This window comes from Anser anser (assembly GCF_964211835.1).
Source record: "Anser anser genome assembly, chromosome: 10".
Taxonomy (NCBI): domain Eukaryota; kingdom Metazoa; phylum Chordata; class Aves; order Anseriformes; family Anatidae; genus Anser; species Anser anser.
Window position 1 is genome coordinate 21,961,633 of NC_139730.1, and position 23,400 is coordinate 21,985,032.

The 23,400-nt window shown below is 36.3% G+C and overlaps 1 protein-coding gene across 3 annotated transcripts; it reads right to left on the reverse strand.

The window, feature by feature from the left end:
- Window positions 1-1,334: 1,334 nt before the first annotated feature.
- COPS2 (COP9 signalosome subunit 2) lies at window positions 1,335-23,300 on the reverse strand. 3 transcript variants are annotated; one of them, XM_083850139.1, is made up of 13 exons: window positions 23,145-23,300; window positions 14,130-14,243; window positions 13,010-13,087; window positions 12,294-12,419; window positions 10,845-10,934; window positions 10,653-10,730; window positions 9,594-9,768; window positions 8,511-8,689; window positions 8,300-8,352; window positions 5,920-6,017; window positions 3,927-4,009; window positions 2,873-2,931; window positions 1,335-2,090 (listed from the first exon to the last, which is right to left on the reverse strand). In XM_083850139.1, exons 1-13 carry the CDS (start codon window positions 23,196-23,198, stop codon window positions 1,946-1,948), a joined length of 1,332 nt encoding a protein of 443 aa, XP_083706265.1. In that variant the 5' UTR covers window positions 23,199-23,300; the 3' UTR covers window positions 1,335-1,945. The 3 variants fall into 3 exon arrangements, with proteins under 3 accessions (XP_083706265.1, XP_083706263.1, XP_083706264.1); XM_083850137.1 differs by having other exon boundaries at window positions 8,511-8,724; window positions 9,560-9,768; XM_083850138.1 differs by having other exon boundaries at window positions 10,845-10,955.
- Window positions 23,301-23,400: the final 100 nt, after the last annotated feature.

Genomic DNA, 23,400 nt, shown 5'->3' on the forward strand with positions numbered 1-23,400 from the left:
CAAAAGCTATGTTATACATCACAGCACTTTAAGGAAGCATGATACAATGTCTTTCAGTGAATGTCACCTAGAGATTTTTTGAAGGGAAAAAAAAAAAAGAAAACAAAACTTTGCCTCTACTTAAAAAACTAAGTTCAATTTATATTCATGTTTTACTATTACTTTAAGACTTCAGGTAAATTAGAAACACCGATTTGTAAAAATATGCATCAGTGAAGGAGAAATGTTCATCCAACATTCAGTGCCTTGCTATTCCTGCAACACATTAAGTTTTAAAGTTTTACTGTGTAAAGGAAAAAAAGAAATCGCTCACTTCGACAACTATAGAGCAAAATAATTTTCTAAGGAAAGTAACTATCCTTCAAATGAAAGTTAATTTTATCCCATTTAATTATACACTGTTACTGATTTAAATCCTGCTCTACAACATTCAGTTTACCATGCCATCTTGCACATACATGATGGAAGTATCATTTATTAGGTGCTTTTTTTGTGTGTGTTAATTGCTCTACTTACGTATTTTTCCTTTTACTCTAACAATGATTGTCTGTGGCACTGCTTTGTACACCACATCATACCCTTAGCTTTAAATTGGAGTACTTGCAGTTATGGAAGATGTTAACCCTACAAAATTTCTTCAACATTTCTGAAACCTGCAAGAGAATTTCTCTGTCAACACAAAACAAGCTACCACAGAAAGAAAAATTGCTGTGGCCAGTACTGCAGATCTGTATTTCAAATGGATCTGATGATCCCAAAATCTTAGGACATGAGGGGTATGTACCTACTATGTAGTACGACTTCAGCACTTGAATAGTGTCTCTGAAGGGATTACAATACAATCAAACATTTGGGAAAGAATGTATTCTATTATTCCTGAGGTTACTGTACTGGGTACCCACAGTGTCTTTCTATATACACTGAATTTGGTCAAAAAGACCACAGATTAGGCAAAGAGATATAACAATCAGGGTCTGCGTTTCTATTCCCAGGGTGTGTGAAAACCCTGTATTCTTAGAGTACCAGAATCAAAAATGAGCATATTCGTGAGAAATGCCAACTGTCCACTAACATCAACCAGACAGGACAAATAGTTCAGCATCTTGCAAGATAAAAATGTTAGCCAGACTGCTAAATGTCAGCTTTTGAACTTTTTAGTATTTATATTTAACTACTTCAAGGAAAAAAAAAAAAAACGGCACGCATACCAAGGTTTAGACTTAAAATCTCCATATTGTCCTTCATATCTGAGGTGAGAATGAAGTAACCCCTATCTTCTTTTAACAATTAAAGTAAAAATCAAGTATAATGAAACCACATCAAGAAACAAACTGTACAATTTCTGAACTGCACTGTTTATTTTGCTGCTTGAAACCTAAGTGACAGTATGCCACTATAATTATGGGGTTTCTTCTAAACCTTTACTACACTGCAGGTACAGAAAAAAACGGACACATTTTTGGAGAATTGACATTTTGCAAAATGCAGCAAACATTTCAATTTATACATGAGAAAAGGAAGTGTTCAAAAGGGTATGCATTTCAAGTTATTGCAGGTTATTTCTGTGAGAGAATTTCTGCAGGTAAAACATGTTTAAATTTAACCAACAGTAACATGTCAGTGTTTTTAAAATCATGACAAAAATCTTCTCTCTGGTCATTAATTGCCCTTTGACAAATTACTAGGATGTTGTGTGTTTAGGGCAAGATGTCAATACAGCATAAATCCCGTGGCATTTTGGTTTTCTTCTGGAGATTAAAGCTGTTTTTTTCTTGGGATAAATGCAGCAGCAAAACACAAACCAGCTGATCAAAAAAGCACTTCTGCCATAACTCCAATAATTTCAGGGCACACCAACCGACAGTAGTTTTGCCATTCCCAGTTCTTTTAAGGTTTACATCACTGCACTGTTGCCTTAAGTACGTTTGTGAAAGCTTGTTTTCTGTTAGGCCAGCTTGCTGACTACAGCCTGGTTGAGAGAATTTAGTTGGTTGGTCCATTTATCTAACGCAGTATACCGTGCACCACCTCTCTTCTGATGATCCAGTTCTAGGAGCTGGTTGACTTGATCAATTCGGCCATGTATAGTGCTAGAAGGAAATAAATAAATAACTATAAATCATTAATGCACATGAAAATAGGAGCAAACAATAATCAAGAGGTAAAATAAGAGGTCTTACATAAGAGGGAGATGCAGTGTCCATTTCAGAATTCAACTATCCCGTGTAGTAACGCCTTTTATAGTTGTCATCATGTTTAGAAACCAATTTAACTAATTCATTGAGCAATGTGTATCTTACTTGCCTAGCCATGACCCACATACAAAGTCTGATGCAATATGAGGTAAACTTTTCTTCAATGACAAGGAATCACAAATTATGGAGATGTATGTAAAAAGAAATTAAAATACAAACCCACATATGGATCGTATTTACCTAGTAGATGTAACAAGCTACCCTCCAAAAAAAGATTTTACAAATTGTAGTTGAGCTTTTCCAGTTAGGGAAAACAGACTACTAAAAAAAATTGTCAGCTTGAAAGTATACTTGAAAATATACATGGGTGTAAGCAGCATTTACTAATAATATATCATTTTCATAATCTCATTACAATCCAAGTAATTTCTTGTGTAATTTAAAATTAAAGTAAAAAGCATGCTACTCAATCTCTGTACATAATTAATTCTCTTGGCTCACATCTTACAAATATACTTTATTGCTTGTAAGCCAAGCAAATAATAGTCAGCATCATTACTTTTTGGTTTTAGAGTCAAACAGTATTGTCATAAAGCACAGTAATATTTTGTTGTTTATAATATTCTTTAATTATTTTAAAGTAACCAGAGATCAGTAAACAAGAAGAAAGTACATACTTATCCAATATGCACTGCACAAGCAAGCTTTCCACATCAGCTACATCTATGTTTAACTCCTAAAAGAAAAAGAAATCTCATTGTGTTGGTATTCTGGTTTGCAACATTAAATCCTTCCAGTCTTTATTTTCTTATGTAGAATTTGGTTTGACTTATGTTTATTAATGTTTGAAAGTATTAATTCAACAATGATCCGTCAAGCAAAAGAACTCCACTCAAAGTATATATGGCCAATGATCAAGAGAAAGTAACCTCTCAAATAAGGCTGAAGAGGCTAAAGCAACATTTTTGGAAGCTCCAGAAAACAGTTCTTTGCTGACTGTATTTAAAACAAACAAAACAAAAACACACCGCAAGATGAAATAAGGCAATAACCATCGGAAAAGAATTAGCCTGTGCTCAAAACTATTTACAGGGCTAAATGGATCTTCTGCTCAAGTAAATTCTGGAAATGAAAAAGTTCTGACAGGATATTATGCTATTACAAGTTAAACATAACTATTAGGTTTCCTTCATATTTTATGAAATATTTTGGAATGCTGTGAATTTTTGCAAGAAAAATCAGACAAAGTCTGAGAAAAATCAGTCTCACAGGAGATAGAAACGTAATCTATTGTCATTTATTGCTTTTGTTCCTTCCAGATTAGAGAATGAAATCAGTAGTTCTAGTCTTATAGCCTTAAAATACAGACATCTGAAAATATCTTTTGAACAAAAGATTAAAATTTGGATTTTTGTATCAGTAGAATTAATTTTCATAATTATGCAATTTTCACTTTTTATACTTTCCTTCAGAAAAGTACTTTTCTACACCAAGTAGAATATGGTAATTGAGTATTTTAGAAATATATCATAGTGCATTATTATAAAAAAGCATTTGGAAGATGCCTGAAATTTACATTTGCACACTGCAAAGCTGCCAGGAGTGCATCAGTACAATGTTACAGTTTAGATTATATTTTAGATGTTCTATTTCTGGAACCACTGTATTTAAGAACTTTTATTCATAATTAATCATTTACTTAAGCAAATGTAAGGCTCCACTAACACATACCTTAGAAATAAAAGGAATATGTATTCTTGTGTAAGGCTTAATTAATTTTATAAGCACTTGTGTTCTGATGTTTCGCAAAAGCTCTGTAAGAAAAGAAAAACAAAACTGTAAAAACAATGGCATTTGTAAGGGTGCAATACAACTCCTTATAGAAATATATCCTAAATTCTAAGACCTTTTTAGGTCATAGGTACTTCCAAATTTAGTGAGGTGGAGAAGCACAGCAAAATAGAGATCCTCTTTCCTTCAGGGACAGTATGGCAATACACAACTCTGACGATGGATAAAGCTGAAAATTGTTCAACCAGGGAGCAATATATTCCCTAGTAAAAACTTTAATGATTCAAATTAATTGCCTAAGTCATGAAGGTTACTACATAGTACGTTTGCCCCTCTAATTTATGGCTGTAATGCTTGCACTGTACTAAAGTAAAAAGAGGTATTCTTAAAGCTCTGAAATTTAAGCCTGCGTGCGTTTAACTTCATGAGAAATATTAATATTGTAAGATAAAGGTCAGAGTCTAATGGCATAATTACGATGAGGAACAGAAGAAGAATGATAAAAACAGAGCCTTCATAAAGTGACTGATTTTGGTTAGGTATGATACTGCAGCTATTGTTTTAGTAATTTTTTACATTAAAGAAATTTTGTATAAAATGAAAGCATGAATTACCATTGTAAATTAATAGAAAAAAAGCTAGATCCATTTTTTAGCTAATTTTTTAGGTAATAAAAAAAGCTAGTTCCATTTTTACCTAACCGGTTACACAAGTATTGTTTATATAATGAAAAATAATACTGAAGACCAGATTACGCATCTCAATAAAACCAAAGAGATTAAACAACAACACAAGGTATGGAAGCATTACAAACATAAACATGCACTATGTATCACTACAGACTGAAAAAGATGAGCGTCTTTTTTTTTTTTCCCTGCAGATCATTGTTATAGAAGGGGTGAAATTCAAGTTCCCTCGCCCTTTAATTTGACTGTCCTCCTTTTCTTGCTTTCCAGTTCTGTTATACTCCCTTCTTTAAGAATCCATCTCTCTAATCTTACTGAGTTTCCCTACAAGACTTTGAAGCTTACCAGCAGTCGACATGTAACAGCAGTAGAGGGATTATATTTAGTTTCCCCTGCTGTTTGCCGTGTTCTCTTTTACAAACAAGAAGCGTAAGAAAACCAGGTCTCTGGATTTAACTCTTTTCTTTTCGTGTAGCTATCCAGCTAACTGATCTGGCAATCCCACAGTAAGTCCTACTCTTGATGAAAACAGTAGTTACTTGAAAAATGAACGCTGCATTCAAGTAGAGAGACTTTTACATTCTCAAGATACTAGTGTAAGATACTTAGCACTTATCTAAGTGCTGGGGATAATTTTATTTTGTCATGGCAATGAAATGGATGGGCATGTTTTAGTGTGTTCCCGTTTTATTAAGTATAGGTATTATAAATCCAACCACTGTTTTCAACATATACATTAGAATTATGTACATATACGTTAGAATGTATTGTTACATATTTTGTTGCTACACATTTATTAATCCAACTTTCATTACATTGTCTACATGTTATATCTTTCATCTGAAGCAGAAAATTTCCCTTATAAACTAGTGAACATCTAACTGTTGAGACTGACACAACCTTTACAACTAAGGGTTGCTGTTACTTAATTCTTTATCAGTAGGGGTGGACACACCTCAAAATATTCAGTGCCTAAAACCACTGTAGATATTATCTTAGAACACCCTCTCTTGCTAGAAGTTTATTCATTATTCCTGCAATTCTTAACATTCCTCTGTATGCCTGTTGGCCATGACCAACTTGAAACTGGAAACAGTAAAGGAATTGTCCATAAGCAGCATGGATGTAAGCAGTAATTGTCTGCAAGTAGAATCACAAAGAATTCTCATTCTGCCAAAGAGAAAATAAACCATAAAAAAAATCTTACCAAGCAGTGAAAAAAGGATTAAAATAGCCTGCAAAAATACCTTCAATGTGCTCCCTTATGAAGGGATCATCCATGATGTTGCTGTGATTTGTTTTCAGAATCTTCTCAAATTCAGCGATGTCGTTATTCTGATAGGCACTTCAGAAAAATGGGAGACTGAATTATTGTCTTTAAAATTAAAACCAGACTCATAAGGCTTCATTCTGCATCTTCTAAAAATCTATATTAAGTTATTTAGTGTTGGTGATAATTATATTCAGAATCTGTGTAAAGAAAAGCTATTTCAAGTTGAGATGCCACACAAATGACCTTTCTCCAGTTCCAATTTTTGGTAACATTTACAAAACTATAGTAAGAATATTTAGTTCTTCTGCAAGTGTGCTCTGTTTTCCAAATCTTTGTACTAAAAAATATAATCTTATAAAAATCCTAAGCCCAGCCAGTTTTGGACAGTATAATTCCTTGTATTTTGGCTTCATGAAGCCCTATTTTATGTAAAAAATAAGAGGTAAAAAAATTTCAGGGGAGGTGTTGTTCTTTCTAGAATGTCTTAATCTGAATTATGAAAATACTGGAAGATGGAAGAAATGCCTGACTTCCAGGATTAACCATCGGTAATTTTGGCCTATTACTATTTTTATTTATAGTGTATTTTTAGTTTAATTGCTCAATTGTTATCTGAGAAAAGGTGAGTAAACAAAGGTAGATTTAGACATCATAACTGTTCAATAGTGGTACCATGACATCATTTAATGGTAAGAGCTGTAACCACTGAAACAAGGCCTTTTTCTTGAAATATAATGGTCTTAAAATTCCCATCTATTAACTTTTCTTAGAGGAACTGTCAGCTGTAACAGGGACTATCTATTCACCAATCAAACTTCCAGGCTTAGTTATACTAAGCTACTGGCTAACAGTATTTAACCTCAAAGACATACTGGTCAATACATGTTTTCAGTTTCTGCTTAATACTAAGATAAAACACTTTAAAAACAACGTCTATTTTGCTTTTATGGTCCCTGTATATTTTCAATTGTACAAATTTGCCAAAAAATAAAAGTAATCCCTGATTATCAGTAAAAGGGGAAAGAAAAAGACCAGTTAAATTTAAGGCAGAACTTGAGGAATTTATAAACGTAGTCATATGAGTGTACGGGATTCTATCACATGAAACCATTAACTGTACTTCACAATTAAATAGAATCTCAGTTAAGTATATATTATTGTTTATTCCAGAAGTCTCTTTTATAGCATACGTAACACATTCAAGTTCCCAATGTAGAATATAAGAAGAATGAAAAACATAATTGTAATATTTGGAATTTATTTTATCTTCTGCATATTTCTTCTCCACACCACTTTAATTGCATTATTAACTTTAAAGAAGCAGTTATACTCAAATGTCAAGATAAAAGTTATAAATTAGGAATATGAATAAAATCAGATTGGGTAAGGCCATCTGGAGTTCCTTATGCCTCAAATTCACAGGAAACTATGAAAGTGAAATAGACAAGTCTGAAGTGGAATTACTGGAAATATTCCCTTAATGATGAGTAAACGATTTGGCAGTTTATTATGTCAATAATGAATGAACTTTCAGAAACCATTTGTACACATACAATGGTGCAGCACCATAGCAGTATCACAGCAAGGTTCGTTCCAACATGAGATTGACCATGTATTTCAAAATGCAAGCACATGTTACTTCTTACACAATAAAAAGGTAGGAAGTTTTCCTATGCTTTTTTTTTTCTTTTTTACTTGATAAAGCAAAGGCAGGGTAAAGTGGATGGAACAGGTTAGCTTCGTAGCACGATATAGAAAGACTGTCTCAGTTCATTTTATTTCGTCTGATGATCTTAATACCCTAAAAGTCCTCACTTCACAGTTGCCTCAAAGAGGTAATGAAACATTCTTTTGATATTTATGTGTATTTGAAGGATGCTGGAGAACACCTGAGAAATTCACTTCGTATTCCTCAATTATGAACCCCCTTTAGTAATCGCGAAATATCCGTGCATTCAATTATTCTATTGTCTTTAGTATGAGCTATCAATCACTTCAGTTTCTCATGTCTAATCAGCCAAACCTGAAAGTGCAGTTGCAGTACTACATAACACAACTATCTTGAAGGAAAAAAATGAGTTTTGTGATTGCACAAGAAACTCATCATAGTAGAGGATAACAGCACGTTTCTGGTACAGTATAGATACTTGGATATGTCATGGTAAATAAAAGTTTCTCAAGAAAAACAACCAATCCACAAATATTTGCCCCATATTTATATATAAAAAAAGAAAAAAGTGTTTATTGTGCAGAGAAAACCACCTCTAAAAATATTCCATTCCTGCTTTGGACACTACGGTTCCCCCATCCCCATCCTCAGCCTCGCCCCCCCCTCCCCCCCCCAAAAATCTTACCTTACTAAATTCGTCATTGCTAGAATCTCTGGATCATTTTTGTATGGTTTAGCCTACAAAGAACAGAAAGCAAGATACAATGTTCAGATTTAAAATATTTTTTCTGCTGTCATCTTTAGGGTAACATCCCTATCAATTCAACAAAGACAAAAAAAAAAAGGCAAAAATAAGACAATATGTCTAATTGACTTAATCATATCTCTAAAAGTACCTCCTGAGAATCAAACGGATTTATTCCAGATTTCATCAGCATGTTTGCTAAGACCAAATATTTTAAGCAAGTGGTTCTTCTGGGGCTCCCTGATTCATCATAATTCTTGAATGCTTCAAAAAAATCAGTATGTGCCTTTTCAAACTCTCCTTCTCTTAAGTGCATTTTGCCTCCACATTCTGAAAAGAAAACACAGATGAAGAGAAAAAGAACACTGCGTGCTTGTTGCAGACTACAATAATTGTACTAAAGAGTTCCACGCTATTTCTAAATAGATTACTGAAATATTCTGGGGAGTCTTTTCATTCTCTAAAATTTCTAGAAAAAAAAAGCACTAGGGCCTTCACATACAGCATTGCCATTTCAACAAACCTTTTCCAAAGAAGAAAAAAAATAAAGCCCAACCCACACCATAAATGTAAAAGAACACTAATCCTCACAGCCAATAATTATTTTAACCTTATGTTAAAATACTGTAAAAAAATAAGTAATGGAATCTATCTTGATTTTAAAGGCAACGTACTTCCTATATTTATGGAATTTTCCCAACATATTAAACAAAACTATACATAAAAATTGAGAAACGCTCTTCATTTCCTTTTATTTTTGAAGCACCCACTACTGCTAGATTGTTTATGCAAGTACCTATACCAGAGTAAGATGATGGCACACAAATTTACAAAAGGGAACTACAGAAATAGCAGTCCCTTCCACTTAACAGCCCTGTCAAGCCTTGTGCATTTATCCTTTGGTGCCTGCCACGGAGTCAAACAGCTCAGCTCTTCCCCATGTTCTCTGTTGCTTCTCTCCTGCACTATATGTAGTCAACTGTTCTGTCTGGCTGAGCAGTGCATCTGGTACTTGGGCACCAGAGCAGCAAAGCTGGAAGTCCTACAGAAGGTAAGCATTAAACAATGAGCCCATAGTCTCAGCATTTGTAGTCCCTTATTCCCATAGGGTTTGTCTGCCTATGAACCTACAAGATCCTTTGTCTTTGTAGTTGAAACTGAAAAAACATTAATTATCAGATTTTCATTAAGCTTATCTACAACAAATTAAATGAAAGATTCAAGATTAACTTGCCTCTGATAACTCCCATGATCAGCGGATGAGGAATGGCTGACTTGATGTGCAATGACTGTTCATATAGTGCTTTAAGTTTTTTGTTATTCTTCTGTGCTGTATACATTTGAATTTCCAAAGCATAGATTTCCAATAGTTGAGTACCTTTTTTTAGATCATCTTCCCCATCATCAGTCTAGGATAGATTAAGTAATAAATACTGTGAAATTTTAAGAGAACAGTGATTTCAGTTTTACACTGACAGAAAACTCATTACCAAATACTCTCACTAATTTCCTGTCAAAAATAAGGATTTGCCTAAAAACTTGAAATTTTGATATAAATATAAAACACAAAACATAATACTCAAGCCACTTGCAGTATGCCAAATTCTCAAGCCCTTTCTTTAATAAAGTCAGTATTTTTGTTTAATTGTTTGCCTTAAAACAACTTTGAGAACTTTGTTCTTTATTCTTTTCCACTCTCCTTAAAACAAACAAAACACAAAAAAACCCACACTCTCTCAGTATACAAACATAATGACTGATACAGACAAACATATATATATATTATATATAGTATATATATGAGATACATACAACTCTTCTACTGCCTATGACAGAAACAATTCCCAGATATTTGTAACCCATTTTCCATGCTGGAGGAAGAAAAGGGGACACAAACAGGCACAGCAGGCTGCACAACTATTTTTTTCCCTTCCAACATGGAAAATAATAACTGTAGCTTCAGTTTGCAGTAATGCTCGTTTGGAATCTTTGCTATATTTTCAACTAAACATCTATAATTTTAGATTATTTGTATGTGCTTCTCCTTCCTGTACATGGCCAAGATGAAACTTAATCAATAGTTGCGAATTATTTTTTAAAATCATCCTTAAGTAAGGAATAATGCATTTTTCAAATCACTTTTCATTCATGTTATCAAACAGAAAAATAAAGCAAATATAACATTTTTTTCCTCTGTACTAAAAAAGCTTAACAACATGCCTCAAAGGCCAACAACTGATGTAACAAAATCAATGCTGTTTACAAAGCTACAGTGATTAGACTATAAAGGTACCTGGCATGACTGATGCAGCTGGCGCAAAATCTTTTGTAACTTTCCATATTCTTCTCGTTCTAAATATAATTTGCCAAGCTGTAATAAAAAAAAAAAAACAAGTACTAAGATCTACTAAGATTTCATAATTATCATTTATTAAATTTAGCTGAAAGTGTCACAAAGCAAAGCAAAAAATGAGTTATGTTTTACCTTTGTATTTGTCTTAAACCACAATCTATCGTTCTTAGCATCTTTCAGAGCTTCAAGTGTTGTTTCATAAAATTCCTGAAGCAAATCCATCTGACATAAAAAATCAGAATTCTATAATTGTAAACAGCAAATTTGTACCTGTTAATAATGTCAATCTGAACAAACTAAATGTGCATGCTTGAACTTCAAAACAAGAAAGGTATCTGCATTTTACTGAATTGTAAAAAGAGCACAAGTAACAACACTAAGAAAATTTCCTTTTCTTATATAAAATAAGATATTAAAAAGCATTCACATTTTAAGATCTGCAATCATCCTTCATGCTAGTTCAAAATGAAAGCTACCTTACAGAAGCCAGTCTTACATAATAAAGTCTTACATTGTGTAACAAAAGACAAACATTAATGGGCATTGCTACTACTTAAAAAAAAATAAATAGTAATTTACATATCATATAGAAAATAAATTTATAAAGAGAAATAGACAAAGATGCTTTCTCCTTTCTATGCTACCAACACCATGTGAAAGAAAACTCTCCAGCACATCAAACTATTTCTTTGCTTAAAATACAAAAATACAGTATCCAAAACAGAAATCTAACTGCTGAATGCGACCTTTAACAAAGGTTCTACAGAGAATTCAGTAGTATTGTTTCTGGCCATTATTCTTTTTTGGAATAGCACATCTGCAGCTATGAGTGAATTTGAATTGAAGTTCACACTTCCCGATTGTCCCTCCAGGTCTGGCTCCAAGTGCATTCCGACCAAAAACTCCACCAACAACGTACAGCCCAAGTCAATCCTTTAGACCTTAAAAGTAAACCATCCTTCATCTATTAAACTTCCCTTTCTTGTAAGTGGCAGGACAGGAAGGACTGGGATGATGACAGAGGATTCATCCCTGAAGACCAATGATCTTCTATATGCAGGTACTACTTCAAAGTAGTAATTTAGGTGAGTTTTCTGTAAATCTGTACACACCATTAAAGGAGCTGGACTGTCTCTCTATAAACATGTACCTAGCTTGAACAGCACGCTCAAAGGGAAATGATATTTAACACCAACACCTTACTGCAAAATTTTTCAGGTTTTTTCCCCCCAAAATAAAGCATCGTTTAATTGCAAGTTATATTTGAAAAGACACTTAGTGTGTAGCTACTATGCTGAAAAGTTATTTACTTTACTTATTAGCATCAAAATTCCAGATAAAAACTGCCAAAAAATAATTCAACCTGCTTGAACAAAAATATGAATTTTTGAAAAGTTATGTATATTCATAGAAACCATTAGATGTGGGAAATACAGTCTAAAATACGATGAAAAATTAATATTGTGAACACTCTCTAATAAGGTCAAAAAACAAACAAACATGACTACCATATATACAAATAAGTCCACAATTAAGAACGTAAAAAGGAAAACCACCAAATGGAAGAACTGATGATCTAACCTGCTTGGAAGTAGAGATATAATCAAGAATAGAATTGATGGATTTTTCAGAGTAATTCCTTGTAACTGCACTCCGTATGTAGGTCAATAGCTGTTTATATCTGTTCATCATTTCAGGAAAGTTAGTCTATAAAGAAAACCAAAATTGTTATATTTTTGTCTTAATGATTAAAAACTGAGTTACATCTTGCAACACACACAGAAATCAAAGCATAACAGAAAGGCTAGGCAGTAATGGTTGCTGCGAGGAACTTTTACAACAGCACTTCATCCATAAGCAGCAGAATCAGGAATAACTTAAGCAAGACTCCATAGAATAGATATTTAAAATATTTATCATGATTAGGAAAATAGAAATGGCTACACAACCTTTTGGAATGGTCACATACGTAGCATAAAAATACTTTGCACTTATTTGTTCTGGTGAAGTACACACATACAGAAATGTTCGAGTTTGCAATGGTGTGATACCTGAGGATAGCAAGGGCTGAGTGTCAGATACTCAAGAGTCTCAGCTGACTACAGCAGCTATTTTGCATCGGACTTGCAACCACCACATAATCTCTCTGCCATGCCTGTAGTAGCTATTAAAGTATGTGAATGACAAGTTCTGGCAGATTTAGTTGTCATAGCCATAAATTTGAACAATAATTTAAGACCTCTGGATCAAATCTGTATTTAAACCATTTCTTCTCAAGTGACAGCTGAAATTCTTACCAATTTAAAGTTTATTTTGATCATCTGTTTCAGAGCTTTGAATCCCCATTCTCCTTTTTCACCCTCGAGCTCCAAAACCTGAAATAGAAGAATTTTTTAAACAATCTTTATAAATCTTTCATAAAAAGAAATGTTTTACTCTGCCATGTTCTTCAGTTCCACTCTCCACTGATATTACTGAGGAAGTTAGAGAGGGGTAGGTATCTTATTATTTTTCATACCTTAGGTGATGTAGGGATGGTGAATTGTTATTAATAGATTTTTTTTTTTGTTATCTAACATCAAACAATAAACTTTAGCACCATTCCATGAAAATATATGGACAAAAAAGTTTTAACACTCCCCAAAATTGACTCAAACAACTCCCCAACTAAACTATTCAAAGAATGCACGCTTCTGAATTGCTATACTTTCTTTACACATCAGGAAGACTCCTAGGCTGCAGTCTTTAATAATACCATAGACAAGTCAAGTTCTGTAAGTTTTTTTGGTTTTGAAATCATGTATATAAATACTGTTACACACTATAAATAAGCCAAAAGATGCAGAATTCTACTTTTTCCTTTCCAAGGAAAAATTCTACTTTTCCAAGGAAAAATTCTACTTTTCCCTTTTTCCAAGCTAACGTATTGCTTTCTGGTGACGGTGTTTGCACGTTAAAAATTTAATACTGACGTGAAGGAAAGAAACAGTCATTCAGTATTTACACATTTAAAGTTTTGAATTCAGATAGCAACCCAAACACTGTGTAAAACACTGAGGAAAATGCCACTTCATTTTAAAACACAAATTGATCTAGTTTCTATAGTTGACACATGAAAACACACTTAGGACTAATTAACTTAGTAAATTCTGAAGATTAAAAACTCAGTTCTGTAAAAAATAGGACTAGCCTATTGTCCTATTTATGCTCCCTAAGCATGATCCTGAAAGGCAGTCAGCTAGGAATCCAAGTAGTCCAGTGATAAACTTAGCACATTAGCAAGTTAAAATATAAACATTACTCTTACAATTAGAGAAAATATCTCAAATCATAAGCAAATATTTTAAAATATGTATGGAATATGCTTGCAGTCTACAGAATCAATATAAAAATAAGAGATAATATAAAGAAAAAAACCTTCTGAAAACTGCTTAGTGCCGCTTTTGGATCATCTTCCTTCAAAGCTTTGGAATTGTAGTATTGATTTTCCAGATCCACATTTGGTTCAGAATTACTGTCTTCAGAATATTCCTACATAAAAAATGGGAAAAAAACAAACATTATAAAACAGGAAAAAAATAAGGTTTGGAACATCTAATATTTCACTGAAAATAGGTAAACTGTAGTAAGATGTATGATACGGAAGGCCTGTATACTAAAATCTTGGGTTTCAAAGCAGGTATCAGGTACATACTCCTGAGATGATTCTCTCTCCTCCGTCACCAGGTCTGCCTCGCCATCCACCACCACTTGCCTGTCAACATATTTGTTTCTGAACTAATGAACTGACTTTGCCTTTCTGACAAGTACAGTCTGTATTATTAAAATTCAGCTAATTTTGCTGTTTAAGGCCAGATGCCTAATAGTATATGCCATTTCTGTACGGAGGAAGCAAACACGAAGGCCACTAGTCTCCTAAAAGGTGCTCTGTTACGTGACCTTTGCTACCCACAGTGAAGATGCTGGCTGAGCTGCCAAACAAGTAATGATTCAGCAACAGAGGGTATAACAGGCCTCCACGAATCTCTCATCTGCCTTTTTACATCCTAAAGATCCATACTCATCTGAGAAAATAGGAACAGTAACACCAGCTGTTTCTTTGCTGAGCAGCAGAAACTGACTGGGAAAAATGCTAATGATACTTCCAGCGGGGCCAGGAGGCATTAAGCAACAGTTTAATCAATTGCCCCTCATGTACACCACCACTGAATAAATTGAAGAACTTATTTCTACCGTTCCTTTTTTTTTTTTTTTTTTTTTTTTTAGCACCCTGGGGCTTTTCTGATGAAAAAACCCAAGCCAACAAGCAATTATTTTATCTTTTTATGCTGAAGGACTATTGCTGTGTGTAAATTACGGACCGCCAACAAAGTCAAATCTCAAGTAATAATTCTGAGGCTTAGATGAATCGAAAATATTTCAAAACGCTGCATTTTCAAGCCAACTTCTGTCAACAGAGTGCTCAGCTATTGGGAGATGATCTGTTTAACAGAATCTGCTTAAACCTCCAAAGTTACTGTCGGAGTACCTTTCCCTTCTAACAACAGAAACAATATTCAGGTGCCCTTCTTTAAGTTGCCATTTCTTCTTTTCCTGTACTTCTTCATCTACACACACCTGTTCTTTCATTCACCCATATATTGCCAACTCCTTCTTCAAAGCCATGGCCGAAGAGAAGTTTTAAATTAACTCTTTAGTCTTCTGAAATTCTAATGGAAAAATTAATTCTGGAAACTCACGGTTGGCCCAAATTTTAATAAACATGGTCCTTGAGCTATTGATCCAACCTTCAGAACACATTGCTCACGTTTCCACTCGTTACATGCAGACAAGGTGCTCACGTACGCGTTTATTTGTACTCGCAAACATCAACAGTCTGGAAAGCATAGGGAGGGCCACAAGCCTGTTTTCTGCATTCCCATACTTAATATGGAAAACTCCAAAGAAAACAGCAAGCAACTATCTTATTTCACCGGGGAGACTTTCCTTGTAGTTTGCTTATTTTCCCTATTGATCCAGCACTGATGGAGCAATGCAACACGTACAGGCTGTCGACATCTGGAAGTGTACAGGGCACCTCAGGAAGGCAGCCGCTGCCAAAGCTTAAGCAACCTCGCATTTAAGGTACGTGAGGTCAGTCGATGCCTTGTTTATTCTGCATTGTTCAAGTTTAGAGTATTTTTGGCAGAAGTATCTATTTTTAAAGATAAAAGGTAGGCAAACTAAATTAATTCCTTTTAGGAAGCAATGGGTTCTGTGAGGCTGAAGCCAGAAACATCTAATTTTCATCTTGGCTCTGGCAGTGATTCTGGATGTGGACTCCTGCAGGAAGCCCTTTTTCAGATCATTTTTCTTAATGCTACTTAAATATTCCATAAAGCTATTTTCATACTAATATTAATACATAATAAAGAATAAGTGTAGGTTTATAGATTATTTTTTCCTAATGGAATCACTTTGAAATGCATCAAAGGAAGCGTTTTATACCCTCATAGCTCCGTTTTTCCTTCAGTTGATGCCTATTTGCCTCACATCAATTTAGGATGTTGATAGTGACTCAAAGCTGTAAGGGAGATAGGCCTTTCCTATCTTTGGAAACATGCTTTTCTTAATGACACGTTCCTAAAAACAGAGGTCAGAGACCCTGGACTGGAATCATTTGCAATTTAAAAGAGAATTCATACTGGAGTTCCTGCTGGAAGCAATGCTTGCTCCTGAATGTGGTTTACCTAGAAGCAGGATGCATCTATCTGGGAAGGCAACCCATGGCATGAGTTATGTATGCCTAGACAGGTGATGTATTTGGGAAGGTTTAGCTTTTATAGGTACTAGGCTGCTGATTAAATCACCATTTTAATGTCTGTCTGGGGCACCTACAACTCCGTAGTGGCAACCCTATCTATCTTTTCCAATTTTGCAATACTAGTTTTTTTATTACTGCTGGAAAAAAAAAAAGCCAAATGCCAAGATTGAGGGATTTTCTTTTTCTTCAACAAAAAACATTCATTCAACTGAGTGAAAAAATAATGCTACATCCAGAGACTCACCAGGTATTTTACAATTAACTTCACTGTACCCTTGGGGAGGGCTCAGAGGTAACCATATGAATTATGCCAGTGCTGAACAGTTCAGAAGGACCAGCACTCTACTCTGTCTTCTTTTGATGCAGAGATGGCTTAGTGCAGTATGGAATGAATGTAGGGGCATTCAGCTTTTGCCAAGAACAAGGGGAAAGAAGAAAGAAAAGTGTGAAGCTGTCTCCTCAAAGTTCAAACTAAGAAAAAGATGCATTTCCTTCAACTACTGAAAACTGAAAACAGTGAAAAGTTCTACTTTTGAAAGTACTGAAAACAGAAAAGTTTTTTAAACAATAAATTCAGATCCTGTACACCTAACCTTTCCTCTTCATTACTGTTGACTTCCCTGCCTCCTGCCCGAACAACTTTCCCAACTCAACATCTTGCACCTAGAAAGTTTGTTTCCCCAGCAAATGCAGTACCAAAACAGAAGTGCACAAGACTCTATGTTGAGTAGCTAGACCTAATTCTAAAAATCTCAACTATATCATCTAGATCTAACATTCTGCACAGCCAAGAATACTCTTAATTATAACTTACACACAGAAAAGCACCTGCACAGCATCTTAGCTGTACGAGTCTTGGGCGATGGCTCGCCCTGCTGGGTTAAGAGAACAGGCCCACCAACACAGGGACACAACGCTGAGGCTGGCGAGTGCTGGCAGAGGAGCAAGCGGCCAGGGAGGTTAGAAAACCAGCCATGGCTTCAGCAAACCATAGCAGGAGCCTTCGCCAACGGCTTGAGAAATTGCATAAAGCTCTTGAAGCACGGCACCTCTCCTCACAGGCAGAGGAACGTCAACTCGGCAACTCTTAACACTCCATCAGCCACATTTAACAGCAGATTGTGGCATTCCAGCAGAACAGAGTGGCACACTAACCTGATAAAGTTAAAAGCAAAGAAAGCAGTATGTTGTGAAAACCACCTTTGACTAGCTGTTAATCCTCCTCTCCTGCCTACAGTACTTCCCTGAATTCTATATTACATGTGGAGCGATAACCTGAACTTTTGCTTTCTATATATTGTTCAGCAAGCGAACTACTTTGCAAACCTTTTTTCAATAAAAAGGGAAAGTAGCTATGCAGAGGATATGCTCCTCACAAAAGACACAATACAAAGAGCTCTATTTCTGTAGAAATTAATCCTCTAAGTATTGTTAACAACAAAGCCCTTATTATCATCATTTTCAATTGCTGGTAATTTTACCAAATTTCAACCATTGGGATGACTCAAAGCATTCTTTTTTGTGAAGTTCAATTGTTTCTGAGAACAAGTCTGGTAAAAATTTGATTTTACTTCAACTAACTTTGTTTCATAACCATTGCATTTAGGAGGTCTAACTCTAGGATTTGGAGCAAGGACCTGATATTTTGCAAGAGCACTAGTGATGTGGGTTTGGTTTGTTGTTGTTTTTTTTTTTTTCCCCAAACACAAAAATGCCAAAATGAGGCCAACTGAAAAAACTCTGAAAACAACTGCTCAATACATTAATCTATTAGCTTGCCAGCTAAATTTTGTGAACATTTCATCTAAAATGAACATGCACTATTTTCACACAGATCATGGGCACTGTCCCCAATGGTGACCAACCAAACACACGAGCCCCAAGCCCCAGGCCAGAAAGCAAAGAACAGTTTCTGTGTGCATTTACCACTGGCATCCAGGCAGATGAATAAAAAGAAAGCAACCACACCGCAGTGCAAAAAAAGTAAGGAGGACAAAACTCCGAGACAAACCATGAGGGTAAAAACAACAGTGATTTGTGTAACAAGCCTGCAACTACTCAGCCACATGTTGGTAGTCCTGGTTTTCGTTTCCACGTTCCGAACCTCAGTATTCTTCTGCTCCTACTTGCTACCTCTGCAAGCCATCTAGTGCCTGCTGGCTCACATCAGGGCTCGTAACAGCCCGTTACTGACACCAGGAATAATTAGGCTGTGAAGCCAGAGATTCGCAGTGGGGCCACTGCAGTTCCACAGAAAGGCAGTATTCTGCCTTTGTGTTGTCTCAAGCAGAAGTTGGAAGATGCAGAGAAATGAGACAGAAGACTGCAGAAAGAAAAAAAAATTGTATTACGACATGTAAACTGTATCAGAAAAAAGTGCCTTTTCTTCCCACCGCTATCTTACAGCTCTCCTATAGTTCTGGGCATCCTAAGAGTCCATGTCGGGGTAACTGACATCTAATTTACTTCATTTTAACACCGAACTGCATATCAGATCCTAGGGAGCTCTGTTCTGAACAGAGTGATAAATACTTTCTCTAAAATAATTACAGTAATAATAATCAAAACTTACATCAAACCTATCAATGTTCAGTTGGAAAGAATGTACTAATTATTCTCATGCTTTTTGCCTCGATACTTCCTTTTGAGACATTATGGTAATGAGGAAAATAAGCCCTGACTTTATTAATTCTGTGTTTGTGGACGAGTCCAAAGAGAACTGCATAAAAGAAAGTACCAGGACACACACATTGAATCCATATTAAATATGAAATGGTAATGAATTCAGAGAACAGTGTATCCCATGTCCTTTGTAAAGCACACTGAATGTTTTTTCAGTCACATACTAATGTAATTAAATATAACAAAGAAATAGAAGAGCATAAACTGGAGCTGCCTGATTTGGTATTTCCCTAGTTATGAATGCTTGGTTTTGCCACCTTATCACTATCTTGCTTGCAATATATATTTACACATACGTAACAAAAATAACAGCAATACTGAAACGTAAAGACCTGGAAGAGGTAACTATCTGCATGAAATTTCAACTGTATCTATTATAAATGCATCAATGTAAAGTAGGAAAATTTCCTTCTTTACTGATGAGACTGCTTATCAAGTCTGAGAGCATACAGAAATTCTTTCTGAAATGGAGTATGTTTCTCAGGGTTGGAAAGAAACAGTGAACCAATTCTGCCTTTCTGATAGCCTGAAATAAAAAGCATGACCACATACTTCTTAATATAGATACAGCATGAAAAGGGAATCCCTCAGTAATCTGAAAGCATGTTGCCCGTATTTTAGCCATGCTGATCCTCATGAACCTGTGGCGATCTCACCGGAGTGAAAACCGATGGCTCTTCACACGAATTGTACAAAGCTCTTCTCCTGAAGTCAATGAAATAATACAACTACATAACAGACAAGTTGTTCAGCAAACAGATTTGGCTACCTTCCCCCAGATTAATTTTGAAGTTGAATAATAAGCATAATAATAATGAGCATAATAAGATGTCTCATTAAGAACGCCACAGACAAATTCCTTATGTATCTAAAACAAAAAAATTAAGTCAAGGGATTACAATAACTGCCAATGTGCTAACATTTTGACTGCAAGAATCAATTTCTCGAGAAAGGCTGAGTTTAGTCTCAAAGACAATTCTAAACACAGTTCTCTGTCTGAGGCTGAAAACAAAAATGGTAGTTACAATGGTCTTTCCCTCTCCACCCTCAAGCTGAAACAATAAAAAGAACCTGGGCTGAAATCAGGAGGTACCTAACAGCATCAAACGGGAAATTAAAATTCAGCGGCTTTCATAATGACCAGTAAACATTATTCTGTTTACTGAGGCATAAAGTGCAATAATCCGTGTTATAATCAAAGCTGTCAGTATATATTATTAGCAACTTCTGAGGTAGGCTCATCCACCCATAAAAATAAATGATTTTTTGTTGTTGATAGAAAGATCTCCAACAGATAAAGTTAACTTCTGTATGAGTGGCTAAGGTCATCCATTTACATGAAAAACCTTGCCTTTTATCCCAGTGAACAACTAGGCTGAAGCAGTAAACTATGGTCTGTGTAACAGGCAGTCTTCAGTTGTCTGGCAGTGTAGTAACTCCTCCAGTTATACAAAAATCCAAGATGATGAAGCTGGGAAAGAGCTGGGCCTTCAGAACATCAGCTGAGTTTCAGTTCAAATGCAAAACATTTGCATACTAAAGGAAACATAACTGACTGGGTGTACTCAATGGGAAGGTCAAAAGCACATTTAAAGAGGCACAGCCATAACCACCTTAAGTAAAAACTGACAAAAACTTTTTTTTTCCCAGTATTTTTACGCTAGCAGTTACCCTAGGACACCTGAATGTACTGTATTTTGACAAAATAGCTATCTATTTCTGAATCCATTAGTGCCTTCTGCAATTTCTGCCACTCTTCCTATTTGTTACAAAACATTCACCAAAGCTCAGGTATGCTCTTTGTTTTCAGTTCTGTACTTGTCTGAGTATTGTCTTGTACTCAGTTTTTCGTTCCACATCCTTCTGCAGCTGCTTTTACGCTGAACTTGAGAACCAACCACCCCCTTATAGTCTTCTGTTAATTTAATTAGATTTATATCTACATGAAAGGAAGAAATCGGGCCCTGTCTTAGGAAGAGGTTTATTTAACTATTTTCCAAAACAATTTTGTTGAACACTGCAATTACAGTCTCAAGAACATCTGAAAACATCATACAATCATGGTTTGTCATTGCAAGAATGTAGAAACTAGTTCAGCTATCTTTATTCTTAAATTGTTTTTTTCCTTCATTTGTTATAAATCAAACTAAACAAAAAAAAAACCTGTTTTATTTAATGATGCAGTGTAAGTATTCTTTAATGTTTTACCTGGAAGTTACATACTGAAAAGAAATGAACATGCTCCTAACAAGAAGTATTTTTAAATTTGGGAAGGTCTGGCCTAGGGGCAATAAATGACAATAAAAATGTTCCATGAGAGCTAGCTGCAGTCATGGGCAGAAAAGTGCCCTAAGCAAGAAGTTTCAGGAAGGTTTTTCCAATAATGGAGTAAACACTTAACACAGGAAGAAGAAAAAGCATCACACCAGCAATTATTCTTGGTGAAAGCTGACTGAATGTATTTTGAGCACAGAGTTGCACTGACTTATTCAAATTTATTTGTGACAGATGCATTTAAATATTGAAAAATGTAATTCCAATGATTTCTCTACACATCCAGTTCTCACATTATGCGTATTCAACATGAATTCTGCTGTTTAGTATTACTTTGATTGTATCACATGGAAAAATAACCATGGTATTTTATACCAGTACATGGATTTAAGTGTTAATAAAAATGGATGGAAATTGACGTTGGAATAAACTGACACAAAATATGTTTAATGGTCTCAGGGTATTTCCTTCAGGGAGCTCGTTTATAAAAATCTGTGGATTCATTCAGGGAGTTAAGTGGAAGATTATTGGGAGCGTTAAGTGAAGACTGATTTTGGAATACTGACACGGGTACATGACAACGCCTCTCAGCCAAGCACTCTCATCTGAACTTGAAACTCAAAAACAAAACCACTTTTTCCTTTTCTTTCTGTGTTCAGTGTCATCCAGTCGTTCTGGGCAGTTCATAATAAAAAACTGACCAGAATCTATTTCAAATGAAAGCAAATAAGTCTTTTAAGTTAACTTGTAAGTAACAATGGTCATCAAATAATTCATCACAAGACAAGCCTTCCATAAGCAAGCAGCTGGGGTTTTCAGTGAGAGTGCAGCACTGTGAGTACAAGCTCAACTGAAAAAGATGAAATAGACTCTTAATCCTCAACTATATGGAGTGTTTTAAGAAATGTGTCAGTTCTAAGAACTTATGCAAAGTTCGGAAAAACAAAAACAACAGAATCTCAAGCCCCAATATATGATTATGGCAACGGGATTATAACTGATCAGAGAGCACAGCAAAGATTTTTTGTTTCAGATGACAACTATTTCGTTTATTAACCCATCTTGAAATCGCTTTGCTAATTGTAAAAAGTAATTAGCTTTAATAATTAAAAAGAGACTTGTTACATCCAATCTCATTATGTTCTCCAATTTTCCTGGACAAATTGCTCTGTCTGCTGTTAATTGCAAGCAGCACTTACACTTTATTTTTACCTGCAAGAGCTCAGAGCAAAACCTGATGTGAAAACACACCTAGACACGCCACAGGAACCCCGAACCCTGCAACGCAGGTACCACAAGAGCAAAAACCTCGCTAACACCCGAAGCCCCAGCAGTTGAGCACGAGGACCGGGCTGCTGGGCCGTGTCCCCTCACTCCCCGCTCCCCTCCCCGCACTTTCCCTCCGTTCGCCGCCGCGGCCCGCAGGGGGCTGGCAGCTCCGTGCCCCGCGGGCAGCAAGCAGGGGCCGCAGTGGCCGGGCCCGAAACCGGCCCGTTCGTCTGGGGAGGGGCGGCGGGAGCCCGGCGGGGCCTGCTCCGAGCGCAGCGCCCGCCCCCGGCAGCCGTGGGGCGGAGGAGGGCGCCCGGCGGCCCGGGGGGGCCCGGCCCAGGGCTGCGGCACCACGTGGCCGGCGCCGCGCCCCCCGCAGGCCGCCGCGAAGCCCCGCGCCCTACCAGGTCGTAGTCCTCCTCGTCGTCGCACATGAAATCATCCTCCATGTCAGACATCTTAGCCGCAGGATGGGCGGCGGGGGCCGGCTCAGGGAGGAGACGCCGGGGCCGGCCCCTTCTCCCACAACACCGCGCGGCACGGAAGCGCGCGGCCCCGGAACCCGCCGCCGCCCGCGCGCGGGGAGCACGGAGCCCGATCGGCGCTGCACCGCCGCCGGGTTCCTGTCCCCGTCCGCCCCCCCCTCCCAGCGATCGGCCC

Coding starts and splice junctions, on each gene's coding strand:
- COPS2 (XM_083850137.1), bottom strand. CDS start 23,198: ATGTCTGACATGGAGGATGATTTCATGTGCGACGACGAGGAGGACTAC. Junction 14,244..23,144: donor ACGAGGAGGACTACGACCTG/GTAGGGCGCGGG, acceptor TTTTTTATGTAG/GAATATTCTGAAGACAGTAA. Junction 9,769..10,652: donor AGCTGCATCAGTCATGCCAG/GTACCTTTATAG, acceptor AATCTATCCTAG/ACTGATGATGGGGAAGATGA.